General features: G+C 48.8%; 1 protein-coding gene across 1 annotated transcript in view; it reads left to right on the top strand.

Moving 5' to 3' along the window:
* Positions 1-18,688, top strand: part of CACNA1B (calcium voltage-gated channel subunit alpha1 B) — a 186,297-nt gene that overhangs the window by 39,197 nt on the left and 128,412 nt on the right. Inside the window, exons 4-7 of the mRNA XM_057548592.1 lie at positions 204-295; positions 2,127-2,279; positions 3,903-4,093; positions 17,747-17,850. Of these exons, the coding sequence (XP_057404575.1) occupies positions 204-295; positions 2,127-2,279; positions 3,903-4,093; positions 17,747-17,850 (540 nt within the window). The remainder of the gene's footprint in view (positions 1-203; positions 296-2,126; positions 2,280-3,902; positions 4,094-17,746; positions 17,851-18,688) is intronic.

Below are 18,688 nucleotides of genomic sequence, written 5' to 3' on the forward strand. Positions count from 1 at the left end.
CGAGGACGTCTGAATTCAGTTCCTGGCCTCCCCTGCCTAGTACGTCCCCCATCCTGTACCAGCCCTGTGCTTGGACAGCGGGGGACACAGGCACGAAGGTGTCACTGCTCTTGGAAGACAGGACATGGGTGGTGGGAGGGGCGTGCCCTCTTCTCAACTCCATGCGGAAGCCCTTACTTCCCCCTTGTCTTTGTTCCTGCCAGGATCCTCGCCACAGCTGGCACTGACTTTGACCTGCGAACCCTGCGGGCTGTGCGTGTGCTGAGGCCCCTGAAGCTGGTGTCTGGGATTCCAAGTGAGTCTGGCAAAAGCAATCAGGCCCAGCCTACCTGGACACTGACCTCTCTCCCAACCCCTGTCATGGCCAGTTAGGCCCTAACAGTGGGCCCTTTGGTGACTCTGAGCTTGCTGCCCTTGACCCTGGGGAACCAGGCACGAAGAAGGGAGGAGTGGCCCTTCTCTAGTCTCTCCCAACTCCGTGAAAACCCAGAGGGTAACTTGGCTTCCCTACGTGGAAGCTTTGATCCTCCTCCTCTGCTGTATTTCCAGCTCTTTGCTTCTTTTTCTGGGGTTAAAGGGCAGGTGAGAGATCGACCAAGGTGGTGGGGCAGGATGCCTGAGAACATATTCAGAGGCTGCAAAGGGCCACCTGTCTTGGCTCAGGCTGGGCAGGGCTGTTGGGGCCTGTGGCCTGGTTAAGGCGCGCTCCGGGACTGGGCTGCTCAAGAGGCCACGCGAGGGCAGGGGGTGGCCAGGCTACCTTGAGAGCCGGTGACCGCCTGTGCCCGTGTTCCTCCAAGCCAGTGGAAGTTTGGGTTTCCCTCAGGGCCTGGGTGGCAGGGCCCTGAGGCTGTGTCGCCCGAGCCCACTGCAGGGAAGACCGCTGGTTGGCTCCGTGTTCTGCCCTAAGACCCTGCCAGGCAAAGGCTCAGGCCTGTACCCAGGAGCTGGGGTGAAGCTGGAAGTGGGGATAGTGGGGTTCAGCCTCTTCTGCCCAGTTCCTCTGGTCTGGACATACTCATGGTAAAACACTCCCTAGGAGTAGGCCCCCTGCTTTACTTTCCCTGAGGGGTGGGTCTGTCAGGAACCCCTGCTCTTAGTTCCCAGGATCCCCTGATTAGTTCCCAGGATCCCTTGCTTGTCCCTCCCAGGATCTCCTGCTCATCCCTCCCAGTATCCCCTGCTCTTAGTTCCCAGGATCCTCTGCTTTTCCCTCCCAGGATCCCTTGCTTTCCCTCCCAGGATCTCCTGCTCATCCCTCCCAGGATCCCCTGCTCTTAGTTCCCAGGATCCCCTGCTGTTCCCTCCCAGGATCCCTTGCTTTTCCCTCCCAGGATCCCCTGCACTTCGTTCCCAGGAACTCCTGCTTTTCCCTCCCAGGATCCCCTGTTCTTCCCTCCCAGGATCCCCTGTTCTTCCCTCCCAGGATCTCCTGGTCTTAGTTCCCAGGATTTCCTGTTCTCCTCTCCCAGCATCCCCTGCTTAGTTCCCAGCATTCCCTGTTCTTCCCTCCCTTGATCCCCCGCTCTTAGTTCCCAGGATGCCTTGCTTTTCTCTCCCAGAATCCCTTGCTTTTCTCTGTCAGGATCCCCTGCTTTTCCCTCCCAGCATCCCCTGCTCTTAGTTCCCAGGATCCCCTGCTTTTCCCTCCCATGATCCCCTGCTCTCAGCTCCCAGGATTCCCTCATCTTTCCTCTCAGGACTCTCTGCTGTTGCTCCACCCTGAGCCCTCCATGGACTCAGAGATCTCACCAGAACTTCATACTGACACCCCCACACGCTGCTCCTCCCTTGAACGGGGACGGTGCTCGGTCCACTCCCCCCTGCCCCGAGACCCTATGCTTTGTCCGCCTCCCCAAGGACTCTCCGCTCTGCCCCAGGCAGGCACTCACTGTTCTGTGCTCCTTCCCTCAAGGCTTCTTGCTTCCCCACCATTCCCTGCTCTGTCCCCCACTTTGAGGGCCCAGCTCTGTCCTTTGGCCTCATGAGTACTCATTGCTCGACACCTTGCCCAGGACTCAGCCCTGCCCGCCCAGGCTCTTGCTGTTCTGTCCACGCCCCCAGCCCACTGCCCGCTCTGCCCACTGTGCTCTCTGACCTGCCTGCTTTGCCTGCTCTGGCCCCAGGTCTGCAGGTGGTGCTCAAGTCCATCATGAAGGCCATGGTTCCGCTCCTACAGATTGGGCTGCTTCTCTTCTTCGCCATCCTCATGTTTGCCATCATTGGCCTCGAGTTCTACATGGGCAAATTCCACAAGGCCTGTTTCCCCAACAGTACAGGTGAGGCCTGGCAGCGCTCCTCAGACCCAGATGAGGACCACAGACTCATTTATCCTGGAGAGATGCAGTGTTCTGGGCCCTGGCGGGGGGGTGCCCTCTAGATGCCAGACAAAGGAGGTGGACCCAGACAAGATAAACACAAACACATAAAATAATTACAGATTGTAGTAACTTCTAGGAGGGAAACAAGAAAGGTATTTGCAGTAGAGTAATTTGGGGGCCTGCTTCACAGAGAGTGGCCCGGGGAGGCCTCTCTGCCAAGGTGACAACTGAACAGCAGTCTGAGTGCCGTGAGAGGGGGCCTGTGTGGTCGCCAGCCAGAAGCTCCAGTTACGAGGAACAGTAAGAGTGAAAGGCTGGAGTGGGAAGCAGTGGGCGCAGAGGGGGTCCTGTGGGTTCAGGCCGTGCTAGGACTCTGAGTCCGGGAGAGATGGGGGCTGGGGCCAGGCTGTTTGGCAGTTAGAACGGGTCAGGTTCTGGGTCTATTTTGCATTGAGGCCTGCTGAGCCAACTGGGTTTTCTGGGCAATTGTATGTGGAGTAAGAGAAAGGGAAGAGTTAAGGGTGACACTAAGGTTTGTGTCTTTTTTTTTTTTTTGGCCGCGTTGGGTCTTCGTTGCTGTGCGTGGGCTTTCTCTAGATGCAGCAAGCAGGGGCTACTCTTCGTTGTGGTGCGGGGGCTTCTCATGGCGGTGGCTTCTCTTGTTGTGGAGCACGGGCTCTAGGCGTGCGGGCTTCATTAGTTGCAGCATGCAGGCTCCGTAGTTGTGGCTCACAGGCTGTAGAGCACAGGCTCAGTAGTTGTGGTGCACGGGCTTAGTTGCTCTGTGGCATGTGGGATCTTCCCGGACCAGGGCTCGAACCCGTGTCCCCTGAATTGGCAGGTGGATTCTTCACCACTGCGCCACCAGGGAAGTCCAGGGTTTGTGTCTTGAGCTACAAACACGTTAAAGGAGAAAATCTGTATGATCATCTCAATAAATGCAGAAAAAGTTCTTATTAAAGTTTAAATCATGCATTATTTAAAAAACCTCTTATCAAACTGGAAATAAGGGGAATTTTCTTAAACTCCCTAAAATTCCCTGCAAACATCATACTTTGTCATAGGTTTTGTGAGCTTTCCCTTTAAGGTCAAGAACAAGATAAAGGCACACATGGTCACTTCTGGTCCACGTAGCCTTGGTGGTCGTGGCCAGTAACGTGAGGCAAGAAAAAGAACTCTATCAAGAATGTGAAAGGAGGAAATAAAACTGTCATTATTTACAGAGAATATGATTATCTACAAATAGAAAAACAATGACTTCCTAGTCTTCTTTATGAGCATTTATTAAGATATTTTAAGATGAATGAGGCCTCAGCATGTTTACATAGTGATGGGCAGGTTCTAGTGGGGAAGGAGAGGTCGACCAGCAGTTCCTGAGAGGGTGGGTCTGAGGGTGGGTGGGGGCAGACCGTAGGCACGGGGACAGAGCCGGCGCAGGCGCAGGAGCGGCAGGAAGCGGAGTTTCCCTCGGTGCCTGACTCCTGTCCCACTGAGGTGAGGTCTCTGGGGCCCACAGTCCCAGCAGTGGGAGGAGAACTTGGTGTCTCTGAGCTCAGCCTCGCTCCCTTCTTGTCCTCGCAGACGCAGAGCCGGTGGGCGACTTCCCCTGTGGCAAGGAGGCCCCAGCCCGGCTGTGCGAGGGTGACACCGAGTGCCGGGAGTACTGGCCGGGACCCAACTTCGGCATCACCAACTTCGACAACATCCTGTTCGCCGTCCTGACGGTGTTCCAGTGCATCACTATGGAGGGCTGGACCGACATCCTCTACAACGTGAGTTCTGTCTTGGCCCTAAAGCTGCTGGGGCCCCGCTGGTGCGGAGCTTCTGTTCAGCCCCAGGCTCCCTCCTCGCCCCACAGGATGGAACACAGGCTCCTTCAGGCGGCTCCACCTCGGGGCCACTGACCTGGGTCCTGGGGTCTCCGGGACAGCTTTTCTTGTGAACGTAAAGCTGAGGGCCAGGTGGTGGAGGTCAGAAAAGAAAGTTCCAGAGAAGGTGCTCCTGCTGCCGCTGCTGACGACGGCCCACTGCGTGACGAGCTCTGTCCCTGTGAACTCGTGGACGTGTCTCGAGAGCCCCGCGTGCAGACGATGGGAGTGAGGCCTGGAGAAGCTAGGCAGCTGGCCTTTGGCCCGAGGCAGCAGGTGGCTGCCTGGTGAACAGGGGAGGAGCAGGGCTGAGCGCAGGGAAGCGTCCCTGATTGCGCCAGGGTCCTGGGGGCGGGAACGGGCGTCGTGTACCTTTGTGTCCTTCCCACTAAGTCTACCTGGTTCTCTTTCCTCCAGTGTTCCCTGTCGTTAGGATCCAGCCCGTCCCAGCAGTGCAGGGCAGTCTGGGGGTTGGTGCCTGTGACAGAAGTTGGGTATAAGGCCCTCGGGGGCTTCCTGGTGACCCGTCTCACTCCCGCCTCCCCTCCACCTGCGGCTCTTCTTGGGGGACCTGCCATCGACTCCTGGGCGGACCTCTCTCTCTTTTTTTATGTGATGACCCCCTCACCCCTACAGAGCTTCCTTCTACCCCCTAGAGTCCTGTGGGCTGTGGGCATGAAAACAATTAAGTTAGTGGAAGTGGAGAAAGAAGGTGCACTTGACACAGGAATTTTGGGAGGTCTGGCTGTTGGGCTGCTGTGTTTTGGTAGCTAGAGGGTGTGTTGTGCTCGGGAGCTGCGGAGGGGGTGCCCTAGAGCGTGAGGCACTTCACCTTGAACCTGACACTGGTGCACGGAGGGTGGGGCTTGGGCCACCAGCCCCTGGGGCAGCTACATGCTTCTGGCATGAAGGTGGGCAGGAGGGAGGGGACAGCCTGGGGCCCTCTGCTCTGCGCCCCTGTGGGTCTCAGGGCTGGGGATCCAGCAGGCGCTCGGTAAGTGCTGGCTGAGCAGGCAGATGGCAGAGGGCGAGTTAAGGAAAAGCCAGCCTGAGGTCCACTGAGCCAGAGCCCTCCCTGGAGTGGGAGTTGTGTCTGGTGACAGTCTCGGTTTGATCGAGGAAAAGAGGAATGGAGACAAGGGCGGTGATGAGGAGCTTGGCTGTTCTCTCCCTACCCCCGATCCAGGAACAATTTCCACAAAGACGAACCCTAAAACTAGCTGGAGCTGGCCACGTCCCTGCCAGTGCCACCCGAGCGGGGCACTGCGTGAGCAGCTCTCCACAGCCCTTCGTGCCATGGGGCTTGGCCAGGTGACTCAGCCTGGTGGGCCTGTGCCCCCAGGGGAGGGGTGGGCAGGAGCCAGACCTCGGGGCAGGAGGTGCCGGTCAGGAAGGGCCACAGAGGCTCACCCGACACATGTTTCCAGGGGACCCACTGGGTGCAGATGCTGCAGGCACAGTGGTGGCAGGAGGCCTTCAGTAAATAAGGGCCTGGTAATGGCAAGCTGCTGTGAAGAAAACAAAGGAGGATGAGGGGCAGGGGCGACAAGTCAGGGGACGCTGGGAAAGCAAGACCTGGTGGGGTCTGGAAGCCAGACGGGCAGACGCAATGGGACGGTGCTGCGGAGTCTGGCGGCAGGGCACCGGGACACAGTGACGGGCAACGCAGTGACGGGCGTGGGTCGTGAGGCTGGTGCCCAGAGCCGCTGGCCAAGAACTGTTGGATCCATCCTCCACACTGAGGGATAACAGGGTCGGTTGCGGGAGATCAGACAGGACTTTGGAAGAGGATTCTTTGGAGGGCGAGCCTACCACTCCCCCAGCCCAGTGAGAGGGGCATTCGTGGTCCCCTCAGACATATGCTCCTTGATGGAGCCCGAGCGACTTGCCTTCAAGGGCTGGAGCCAGAGGCCTGCCGCAGCGGGGCTGATGGGGGGGGGGGTGAGCCCCTCTGCAGTCTGGGGAGAAGCCAGGGCCCTTTTGAATCCTGGCTGGAGGGAATGAGGGGGTTCTGGAGAGAGACCAGAGACCGACTGCTAAAACACTGGCGGTGGTGGGCGGGTGGGTCCTCAGCCTGGAGGAGAAATGGTCTGCCTGGGTTTTGAAAAGTGTGGTCAGATGGGGTCCTGCAAGAGCACACAGCAGTGCCGCCAGGTCTGGGAGGTGGGTTATCTCGGGACAGTGAGCCCCATGTGAGGAAGGGCTTGCCCCCCCTGCCCCTGGCTTCGATAGCGCTGGGGTCAGTGACCCAGGAAGGAGGAAGAGTGTGCGGCGTCGGGAGCAGAGAGGGGCCACACCGTCCTCTCCCTTTGAGAACAGCCAGCTGTGCAGGCCAGCTGAGGAGAGAAGATCTTCTCAGTGTGAAGCTCGTCAGCAGGGACGGGACACTTAATTGTGTTTTATACTTGAGGTGGTTGTAGAATTTTCTATTACCCAGAGTTATCAGAACAGTCACAGGACTTATCCACATTTTCATCCCGGGCTATGTCTACGTTCAGAGTGTCGACTTAAAAAAATGCACAACGTGAGAGTTGCGAGTCAAGTTTTATTTGGGGCAAAATGCGGACTGCAGCCCGGGAGACAGCGTCCCAGATCGCTCTGAGAAACCGCTCCACAGAGGCGGGGGGAGGTCAGTATAGATGTGATTTGGGTGAAGGGGGAGTACGTGCAATCACGCACACATTTTTTACAGAAGGTTTCTGCTAGTCTCGTGCAGGTCACTGCCAGTCATGCGGAGCAGGCGTCGCCATGAAGGATTTTAGTGCTTGTCTAGATATGAGGAGATACAAGAATTGGGCTCATAAAATTGTCTCCTGAAAATATCCATCTATCGGAAGACCTGTTCTGCCAGTTTTACGCAGAGCCCAGAGGGCCTCAGTTCAGCTCTCCAGCTGAACTCCTTTCAGGGGGTGTAGAAAGTCAGCAGCTGCAGCAGCACATGACTGAATCCTTGTACAGGTAGATGGCAAGTGCCAATGGGGAGTGCCAATTTGTAGTTGACAAGAGGAACGGTAGGAGGTAAATAATGTGGGTTTATGGTTACATACATGTGGTTCTGCATCTGTTCATTGCACTAGTTTCGTAAAGATCTGAGGAAGGCGCATTCAGATATGTAGGTGCAAAGGCTCCATTTTGAAGTTAGTGCAGACACAACCTGCTCGTTGGTTGGATGTGATATTTAATGTGAAAGAAAGAAGAATCAAAGATCGTGTGACTGGAGCCGTTGGAAAAGGTGGTGCCTTGTATTGAGAAGGGGAGAATGGGGAGCAGGGTAACTGGATTTTTGTTTTAGCGGAGCGTCATGGTGGAAACTGAGAACTCTGCTTTGGCCCTGGAAAGCTTTAGACAACTGTTTCGTCCAAGTGGAGATGCTGAGAATACAGTTGAATGTATGAGAGGGGGTTCAGGGGGGACAGCAGGGCCGAGGGTGCAAGTTTGAAGTCATGGACGATGCTTAAAATTATGGGAGAGGATGAGATCGCTTGGGTGTGGATGTGTGGATGGAGAAGCAAAGAAGGCTACAGACGGAGCCTTGTCTGAACCTTTGGCTGTCAGGAGAATTCCAACATTCAGAAACCAAGTAGGAAAGAAGGAGGCAGCAAAAGAGAGCGAGGCGGGGACTTGCGGGGAATAGGAACAGCAGAGCAAAGAGAGTTTCCAGAAAGCGATCGACCAGATCAGCTGTTGCTGAGAGGTCACAGGAGCTGTTGGTAAACTTGACAAGAGCGTTTCGGCAGTGGGGATAGAACCTTGGAATGTATAGGTTAAAGGGAGGAGGTATGGAAGTGAGGACGGCAAGTATAGTCAACTCGTTCAAGGGTTTTCCCTGTGAAGTGGAGCAGGGCAAGAGGCTGTAAGTGCAGGGAGATGTGGGAATTGGCTTTTTTTAAATGAAACTTTCTTTTGAGGTAACTGTAGGTTCACATGCAGTTGTAAGAAATAATGCAGAGAGAGCCCTTGTATGCTTTGCCCTTTTCCTGTAACGGTAACAACCTGCAGAACTAGTAGCTACCGGAACCAGGGCAGTGACACTGCTACAGTCAAGGCACAGGACGTTCCATCACAAGGGACATTGTGCTGCTCTTTTACAGCCACGCCCACTTCTCTCCTGCCTTCACCCCTGGTAGCCACTGATCTTTCTGCCGCATTGATAATTTTGCCATTTCAAGAATGTTATACAGATGAAACCGTACCCTATGTGACTTCTGGGTATTGGCTATTTTTCACTCAGCATAATACTCTGGAGATGCATCCAGATTATTCTGTGTGTCAGCAGTTTCTTCCTTTTTGTTGCTGAGTGGTGCTCCAGGTGTGGGTGGACCACAATGTTTAATACTCACCTGTTAATGGACATCTGTCTTGTCTCTGTTCAGGGTTATCAGGAATAAAGTTGCTCTGCACATTTGTGGGCAGGTTTTTGTGCAAATGTAAGTTTTCATCTCTCTGGGTTAAATGCTCAAGAGTGCAATTTCTGGGTTGTATAGTAGTTGTGTGTTTAGTTCTTTAATAAATTAACGCTTTTCCAGAGGCCTGTATTCTTTTGCATCTCCACCAGCAGTGTATGAATAATCTAGTTTTTCGGCATCCTCACTGGTATTTGGTGTTTTTAACTTCAGCCATTCTGACAGTGTGTAGAGATGTATCTCAGTGCACTTCCTAATGGCTGATGATGTTAATTAAGCATCTTTTCATACGTATTTGCCGTTTGTGTATCTTCTTCAGTGAAATATCTCTTCATATCTTTTGCTCATGGTCTGGATTGTTCTTTCACTATAGAGTTTTTATATATTCTAGATATATTCTAGTTCTTTGTCAGATGTGTGGTTTGCAAATGTTTTCTCCTAGTCAGGAGCTTGTCTTTTCATACTCCTCACCTGGTCTGTGAAAGAACCAGCGATTTTAATGTTGATAAAATCCAGTTTATCAGTTGTTCCTTTTGTGGATTGGGCTTTTGGCATCAAATCTAAGAACTCTTTGCCTAGTCCTAAATCTTAAATATTTTCTCCTATATTTTTTTCTAAAAGTTTTATTATTTTATATGTAAGTCTGTGATCCATCTTGAGTTAATTTTTGTATAAAGTGTGAGGTTTAGGTTGAGGTGCATGTGTTCTCTCTCCCCCCTCCCTCCCCCCTTCCTCCCTTCCTCCCTCCCTCCCTCCCTCCCTCTCCTTTTTCTTTTTCTTTCTTTCTTTCTTTCTTTCTTTTTTTTCCTTTCTTTCTCTTTCTTTCTTTCTTTCTTTCTTTCTTTCTTTCTTTCTTTCTTTCTTTCTTTCTTTTTACTATCTTTGCCTGGTTTTGTTATCAGGGTAACACAAGCTTTATAAAATGAATTGAGAAGTAATTACTCCTCTTCTATTTTTCTAGAAGAGATTGTGCATAAGTGGCGTTAATTATTTTTTAAATGTTTGGTAGAATTCTATAATCTGGGCCTAGAGATTTCTTTTATTTTTATGTTTTCATATAACACTTATTTTTATTCACCTACCATGAAATTCACAAAGTGGTGAATGGCTCAGTGCTTTTTGTATGTGCACAGGACTGTGCAACCATTACCATTACTCATTTTTGAAGATTTTCATCAACCAAAAAAGAAACCCTGTACCCATTAGTAGTCACCTCCCATTCCTCCATCCCCAGCCTCTGGCAACCACTAATATATTTCTATCTCTTTATATTTGTCTATTCTAGACATTTCATACAAATGGACTCATAGAATATGTGGGATTTTGTGTTTTTAAGGTCCATCCATGTTGTAGCAAGTATCAGTATTTCATTGCTGTTATTATCAAATATGATTCCATTGTGTGGATATACCATCTTCTGTTTGTATTTCATCGGTTGATGGACATTTGGGTTGTTTCCATTTTTTTACATTATGAATAATCCTGCTATAAACATTTGTGTACAAATTTTTGTGTGGAATATGTTTTCATTTCTCTTAGGTGTACACCTAGGAGTGGAATTTCTGGGTCATATGGTAACTCCATATTTAACCTTTTGAAGAACTGCCAAACTGGTTTCCAAAGTGGTTGCAACATTTTACATCCCCACCAGGAATGCACAAGTGTTCCAAATTGTCCACATCCTCACCAACACTTGTTGTCTATCTTTTTAATTTTAATCATCCTAGTAAAATTACAATTTAATTTTAATTTTAACCAACCAACCATGGAGTGAAGTGGTATTTAATTTTATCTTTGATTTGCATTTCCCTAATGACTTATGATGTAGAGCATCTTTTATATGCTTATTACACCATTTATATATCTTCTTTGGAGAACTATGTATTCATATCCTTTGCCCATTTAAAAATTGGGTTATTTGTCATTTTATTATTGACCTATAAGATTTCTTTATATATTATGGACACTAGACCCTTACCAGATATTTCAGATGATTTGCAAATATTTTCTCACATTCTGTGTATTATCATTTCACTCTCCTGATGGTATCATTTGAAGTAAAAAAGATTTTTATTTTGATGAAGTCCATTTTTTTCTGTTTTTCTTTTCACTTTGTACTTTTGGTGTAGTATCTAAGAGTCCATTACCTAATCAAAGTCATGAAAATTTACTCCCATGTTTTCTAGTTTTGGCTATTATATTTAGGTCTATGATCCATTTTGATTTAATTTTTGTATATGGTGTGAGGTAGGGATCCAATTTCATTCTTTGGCCTGTGGATATCCACAGGCCAAAGAATCCACTTGTCCCAGCACCATTTGTTGAAAAGACTATCCTTTCCCCATTGAATTGTCTTGGCACCCTTGTTAAAAAAAATCAACTCATCATAAATGTAAGGGTGTATTTCTATATAATTCTTTTTTTAAAATTAATTAATTAATTTATATATTTTGGCTGTGTTGGGTCTTCGTTTCTGTGTGAGGGCTTCCTCTAGTTGTGGCAAGCGGGGGCCACTCTTCATCGCGGTGCGCGGGCCTCTCACTATCTCGGCCTCTCTTGTTGCGGAGCACAGGCTCCAGATGCGCAGGCTCAGTAGTTGTGGCTCACAGGCCCAGCTGCTCCGTGGCATGTGGGATCTTCCCAAACCAGGGCTCGAACCCGTGTCCCCTGCATTGGCAGGCAGACTCTTAACCACTGCGCCACCAGGGAAGCCCTAAGGGTGTATTTCTAGATCATCGATTCTATTTCATTGATCAATGTGTCTATCCTTTTGTAGGGGAAGTTTTAAAATCACAATATCACTTTCCTTAATAGTTATTGGACTATTTATCTATTTTGTATTGGGTGAGTTGTAGTAGTTTGTGTTTTTGGAGAAATTGATCCATTTCATCTATGTTGTCAAATGTATAGAGAGTTGTTTGTAGTATTCCTTCATTATCCTTTTGATGTTTGTTGGTTCTCTAGTGAAATCCCCTGTTTCATTATTGATATTGATAAGTTGTGTCTTCTCTTTTTCTTAGTCAGTATTGCCAGAGGTATGTCAATTTAACTTTTTTCAAAGAACAAACTTTTTCAAAAATTGATTTTTTCTATTGTTTGCATTTTCAACTTTGTTGATTTCTGCTTTTATCTTTACTGTTTACTTTCTTCTACTTGATTTGGGTTTGTTTTGCTCTTCCTTTGCTTGTGGTGGAAGTTTAGATTATTGATTTGAGACTTTCCCTCTTTTGTAATGTATGTATTTAGTGCTGTAAATTTCCTTCTTAAAACTACTTTAGCTGTGTCTTTCAAATTTGATATCTTGTATTTTCATTTTCATTCAGTTCAATGTATTTTTTAATTTCCCTTGAGACTTCCTCTTTGATCCATGGACTATTTAGAATTGTTTGTTTACTTTGTTTGGAGAGTTTTCTATTATATTTCTGTTATTTGTCTCTGCTTTGATTCTATTATGGTTAGAGAATACACTAAATTTGAAAAAAATTCAGTTCTTTTAAATTTATTGAGACTTGTTTTATGGCTCAGGATATGGTCTATTTTCATATATGTCTTGTGGACACTTGAAAAGAATGTGTATATAATGTGTTGTTGTGTAGTATGTGTATAAATGTCAATTATACATCCTGTTGGTTGATGGTGAGCTCTTTTATATCCTTGCTGATTTTCTGTCTAGTTGTTGTATCAATTTTTGAGAGAGAGGTGTTGAAGTTTCCAACTATAATTGTGCATTTGTCTGTTTCTCCTTTCAGTTCTGTCAGTTTTTGCTTCACATATGTTATAGCTCATTTGTTAGGCATGTACACATTTAGAATTGCTATGTCTTCTTGATGAATTTACCCTTTTATCATTGTAATGTATCCCCCACTTTTCAAAAGTTCTCTTAATGCCACTTCACTTTTATGAAAGACCTACATTAATACCTATTTCCAGTAACCAAAAGAAATCCATGGAAGATTTATGCTTTTATGAAAAAAGGTGAAAAGAGAAAATAGTGTTCAACATTTGCTTTACAGTGAGCCATTATAAAGGCAGTGTGCACCCCAAGCAGCAAGAGTGGTACTGCCAAGCTCCTTCCCTGGGAACTACACTCAGCATCTCAGCATCATATCGCCATAGCTCTATTGTATCTGTGAGCATCTGTGTTTTATCTTATTTTCTGTATGTGTTAGCTGATGTGTCCTATGGTGATTGTTTCTTTGCTTTATGCCTTTGTGGCTTAGGAAAGGTTTCATAGGAATGCACTGCTTTCAAATAGTGGGGGAAACCTGTATATGTTCCTCTGTGTCTCTAGTGAAATTTTTTTTGTTCTGATGTCTACTTGGTCTGATATTTATTTTCTGATATTAATATAGCCACTACAGTTTTCATTTGATTAATGTTTATATGATACTTCTTTTTCCATATTTCACTTTCAACCTACCGAAATTGTTATATTTGAAGTGAATTTCTTATAGACAAAACATAGGTGGGTCATGTTTTTAAAGTCACTAGCCAATCTTTGTCTTTTAATTGGTGTATTCAGACCATTTACATCTAATGTAATTATTGATATGTTAGAGCTCACATCTGCCATTTTATTTATTTATTTTTTGTTTACTATTTGTTCTGTTTTTTTGTTTCTTTGTTTTCTTTTTCCTACCTTCTTGTGTGTTACTTGAACTTTTAAAAAAATTCCATTTTGATTTATCTAGTTGTTTTTGAGTATATCTCTGTTTGGTCTTTTAATGGTTGCTCTATATCTTATTCCAGTCTACTGGTGTCATAATTGTACCAGCTCAAGTGAAGTATATACACCTTACCTTCTTTATATCTCTTTACCCTCCCCCATTTATAATACAATTATCTTAAACATTTCCTCTACATATGTCTATAACCACATCATAGCGTGTTATAATTTTTGCTTCCACTGTCAAACATAATTTAGGAAACTCAAAAGGACAAATAAAATCTATTTACCCCTATTTTTACTCTTTTCATTGTTCTTTCTTCCTTCCTAATGGTTAACAATTCCTTTTTTAATCATTTCCTTTCTGCTTAGAGACTTTCGTTAGTCATTCTCTTAGGGTAGATCTGCTGGTGACAAATTCTCCCAGTTTCCCTGGTTTTTATTATGAGAATGTCTTGATGTTCCCTTCATCCCTGAAGGATATTTTTGATGGGTGTAGGTGTCTGTTGACAGTTTTTTTTTTCTCTCAGCACCTGAAAAGTATTGTGCCACTTCATTCTGGCCTCCATACTTTATGATGAGAAATCTTTTGAGTTGTTTCCCTTTGTAAGTAAGGTGCCCTTTTTCTCTTGCCACTTTCAAGATTTTTAATTTATCTTTAGTTTCCCTTGGTTTGACAATGAAATGTCTTGTGGATTTCATTGAGTTTATTCTGTATGGTATTCACTCAGCTTCTTGAATCTGTAGGTTTATGTCTCTTGCCAAATTTGGGAATTTTTCAGCTATCATTTCTTTGAATACTGTTCAGCCTTCTCTTCTTTCTCCTGTACTCTGCTCCTCTGAAAAATGAATGTCAAATATTTTGTCATAGTTCCCTAGGTTCTTGAGACTCTGCTCTGTTTTTTCTTACTTGTTTGATTTTTGTTTTTTAAGTCTATTTTCTCTCTCTTTTTTAGATTGGATAATTTCTATTATTCTTTTTCACCACTTACTGATTCTTTCCTTTGTTGTCTTTATTCTATTGTTGGGCCCTTCCATTGAGATTTTAATTTTGATTATTGTATTTTTCAGTTCTAAATTTTCCATTTTGTTCTTCTTTGTATCTTTTATTTATTTGATGATACTATTTCTTTGTTGAGACTTTCTATTTTTTCATGTGTTTCAAGTGTGTATACAATTACCCTCTGAAACATTTTTATGGTGGCTGCTTTAAAATCTTTGTCAGATACTTCTATCATCTCTGTCATCTTAGTGTTGGCAATCTATATCAGGCAGGGTTCTCCAGAGAAATAAAACCAATAGGATGTGTGTGTGATGTGTGTGTGTGTGAGACAGAGAGAGATTAAGAAAAAAGAGGTTTATTATTAGGAATTGACTCATGTGATTATGGAGGCTGGCAAGTGCAAATCTGCAGTAAATTTAGGCTGGCAGGCTCAAGACCCAGGAGATGCTATGGTGCAGTTTCAGTCTGAAAGCCAGTAGTTGGAGACCCAGTAGTGCCAATGGTACAGATGAAGTCTGAATTCTCTTATAGAGAATTTTCTCTTACTTGGAAGAGGGTCAGTTTGTTGTTCTATTCAGGCCTTCAACTGATTGTACAAGGTCCACCACATTATGGAGGGCAATCTGCTTTACTTTATCAATTAAAATGTTAATTTCATCCAAAAACACACTTGCAGAACCACCCAGAATAATGTTTGGCTAAATATCTGGGCGCCCCATGGCCCAGTCAAGTTGACACATAAAATTAACCATCACAGCATCTATCAATTGTCTTTTTTTTTTTTTTTTTAAATTTATTTATTTATTTTATTTATGGCTGTGTTGGGTCTTCGTTTCTGTGTGAGGGCTTTCTCCAGTTGTGGCAAGCGGGGGCCACTCTTCATCGCAGTGCGCGGGCCTCTCGCTATCGCGGCCTCTCTTGTTGCGGAGCACAGGCTCCAGACGCGCAGGCTCAGCAACTGTGGCTCACGGGCCCAGCCGCTCCGCGGCATGTGGGATCTTCCCAGACCAGGGCTCGAACCCGTGTCCCCTGCATTGGCAGGCGGATTCTCAACCACTGCACCACCAGGGAAGCCCCCAATTGTCTTTTTTTTGTTCAGTTTGTGCTCCTCCTGGTTCTTGGTATGGCAAATGAATGTCAGTTGAAAACTGGACATTTTTGGCATTATGTCCTGGGACCCTGGATCTTATTTAAGCCCTCTGTTTTAGCTGGCTTCCTCTGACCATTCTGTCACTGGAAGCAGGGGTTGCTTCCTTGCTACTGCAAGGTGGGAGTAGAAGGCTGGAAAGTTTCCCCACCTGGCCTCTGTTGACACATTGTGGGAGTCTTTTCCATACTGCTGAGTGGGATGGTAGTTCTGGCTCCCTCTTGCCTCTAGGATACTTGCCTCTAGGATACTTGCCTGGTTGGGAAGGTTTTGTGTGCCTCGTTTCTGCTCTCCACGTGGTCTCTGCCCACTATGGGGGTGGGGGGGGTGGCCTCGTTACTGGGTGGTGGTGAAAGCCTGACTTTCTGGCTGCACCTCAGTGGGGAGGGGGTGGCGTGTCTCATTACTGTCACGTGGGGGTGGAAGTCCAGGCTCCCCGTGTGTCTCCACTGATACCACAGAGGTGGGGTGGGATGGGGGCCTCGCCAACCATCTGTCGAGGAGGACGTCCCACCTCCCTGCTTGTCGTTCTCTGACATCTCTGTGGTTTGGGGGTGTGCGGAGGTTGGTTACCTCATTACAGTCTGGGGAGGGTGGTCGCCTAGGCTCCCTCCTGGGTCTTTGCTGGCAGGGTTGGAAGTTTCACCACAGTTTTTTCTGCCCTGTTTGGCTGGAGTAGTGCAGTTATTGTCTGCCTTGCAGGGTGGCCCCCTTCCTGGCCCTTTGGTTAGAGAGAGAGTGCTGGCTTTTGTTGGTGTGTTTTTTGTCTGTGTCTCTTGGCATTTCCAGGTTGTAGGCTTTAAAAGCCCCAGGTCTGGGATATATGAGGCAAAAACAAAACAGAAACACAGGGAACTCACCATGGGTCCAGAGGTCCCAGCTGATCTGCTTTCTTTTCTCCACTTTTCAGAGTCTTCTGTGAAATATATATTTGCTCTAGATGTAATGTCCAGGGTGTTAATTGTACCCAGTGGGAGAAATAGGGAAGAGTATGTCCACTCCATCTTCCCAGAAGTGCAAGTCCTTGTTTGTTTTGTCTTGTTTGTTAAGAAGAGAATAGGGTGCTTTGGCTACTGATGGGAACGGTCCATGAGAGGGAAACTGCAGGAGCCAAGTCCTCGAGTAGGTGAGAGGAGCTGAGGCCACGGCAGCACAGCTCTCCTTTTTCCCAGAAGGAGGCAGGTTTTGAGGGTGCCCTTTGGGGAGAGTGGCGGCTTTGGTGGTCATCATAGCCCGTAGGTCGGAGTTGCATGTGGGGCTGGCAGAGGTGTGGTCTGGGAACACCGGCAGCACGTAGAGCTGGGGGTCTGAGTGTCTATTCTGGTCAAGGCCCGGGGGTCTCAGCGGCCAGCCTGGAATCAGTGTCCCGGAATCAGAAGCCACAAGCGGCAGGCAGTCCAGGGGACTCAGGACTTGCAGGGATAGAGTCCGCAAATCTGCCGAGGCCAGCAGACGCTGGAGGGCAGGAATTCCGACAGCAGCACCTGGAGGTCAGCCCCAGCCTCAGGGCAGTGCCAGGCCGTCTTCCTGCCTCTGTCCTGCTCAGGGCCCTGGCCCTTGGCTTGTGAGCCGCCTCTGAAGAGAGGAGCAGAGGGGCCAGGTGGTCACCTGCCCACAACACCCACCCCTCTTGGTTCACTTCTAGCACCAGACTCGTGGGGAGAAAGAGGCTCTCCACCCCGTCTCAGCTGGGTCTACGGGGGGCCCCTGAAAACAGAACAACAGTGGAAATGAATTGGATTCAGAGGGCCTCACCCTTTTGTGGGCTGTGCTCTAAAAATCAGAAGGTCTGGGAAGACCTTTTGCGTTTGGTTATTTAGACGAGGCCCTGGTGCCGGGGTCTGTCTTAGGCCCAGCTGTTCCCTGGGGACTTGTGCGCTTGCCGTCGACGGGGGAGTGCGGCACAGCGCTTACTGCTCTGAGCTGTGGAAACTGCAGGAGACAAAAAGAAGATCAGACTTGGGCCTTGGGGTCTGTGGGCTTCACAAAGGAGGAATGTCTTTGGAGCTGCCTGGTGTGTCCAGCAGCCTGGGAAGCAGAGGGGAGGTGTCCAGGCGGGGTACCTGGGGCAGCCCTTGGCCCCCTGGGACTACTCCTGGGCTTTTCAGTGTTGCTGGCAGTGGCCAGGAGCAGGAAGCTCCTTGGTCCTTCGGGGGCCCCAGCCCCAGAGGGGGCTCTGTGGGGCAAGGGCAGGCAGGTGTGATGGTGGGTCCTGCCTGGATTACCTGTCTGGACCCGCCTACACTTGGACTCTGCCGGTGTGTGAGAAGGGCCGGGGAGCTTCCGTGGCCAGGGCTCTGTCCTGCCCACCGTCCTGCACATCTCCTCTTGCTTCCAGACCAACGACGCGGCCGGCAACACCTGGAACTGGCTCTACTTCCTGCCCCTCATCATCATCGGATCCTTCTTCATGCTCAACCTGGTGCTGGGCGTGCTCTCGGGGTAAGAGGCCATGCGCTTGTGTGCCACCTTTGTGTTTGCAGCCCGCGGAGGGGGCTGATGGGGCTGGACATGGCCCGTGTGGTGGGGGAGGCTCGGCTCGGCCTGGCCCCGGGACGGTCACTCCCAGCGTCCTGAGCTCCAGCCAGCCTGTCCTTGGTGCTACCATTCTGACCTCTCCCTTGGTGGTCCCTGGCCCTGGCCTCCTTACCCCTAGCTCTTGGCCTTCACCCCGGCCTCTGAGTCAGGGGAGGGGCTGCTGCTGCCTCTTATCTGGGTTCGTGGTGGGGTTTCTGAGCAGCCCTGGGGACAAGAGAGCCCTTCTGTGTGACACTGGAGAAGGAATGGAGCGGCCCTGGGTCTCCACCCCAGCCCTGACCCCTGGCTTGCCTCGCCTCTCTGGTCACCTGTCCCTGCTGACCTCCAGGAGAAGACAAGGGAGGATGCAGGGCTGGGGTCCCTCCTGGGGAAAGGTGCTTCTTACCCTCATTGGTAGTGAAGTGTAGCACACCTGCGGCCCATAGAGTCCTCCTGTCCTGCACGGGGCCGAGGACCAAGGAAGTGCTGTTGGCTTCAGAGAACAACCGGGGCTGCTATCTGGGGCTCCTGCCCTTGTCCGGGGCCGAGGAAGCTGTGTAGACAGAGGGAGAGGGCGTTGGGCTGGCCTGCCTCCCTGCCCCCACCTGAGCATCAGATTCCCTGTGAGGCTGGAGGGTAATGTTTCCATTCCACCCGCCCTGAAGATTCCTGCTCAGGCCCAAGGCTCCTGAGGTCGTGACCCCGGGGCAGCTCTCATATTGGTCTGGAAGGAACAGCCGCGGCGAGGACAGCGGCTGGGCCC

The sequence above is a fragment of the Balaenoptera acutorostrata genome, chromosome 6 (genome assembly GCF_949987535.1).
Source record: "Balaenoptera acutorostrata chromosome 6, mBalAcu1.1, whole genome shotgun sequence".
Taxonomy (NCBI): Eukaryota; Metazoa; Chordata; class Mammalia; order Artiodactyla; family Balaenopteridae; genus Balaenoptera; species Balaenoptera acutorostrata.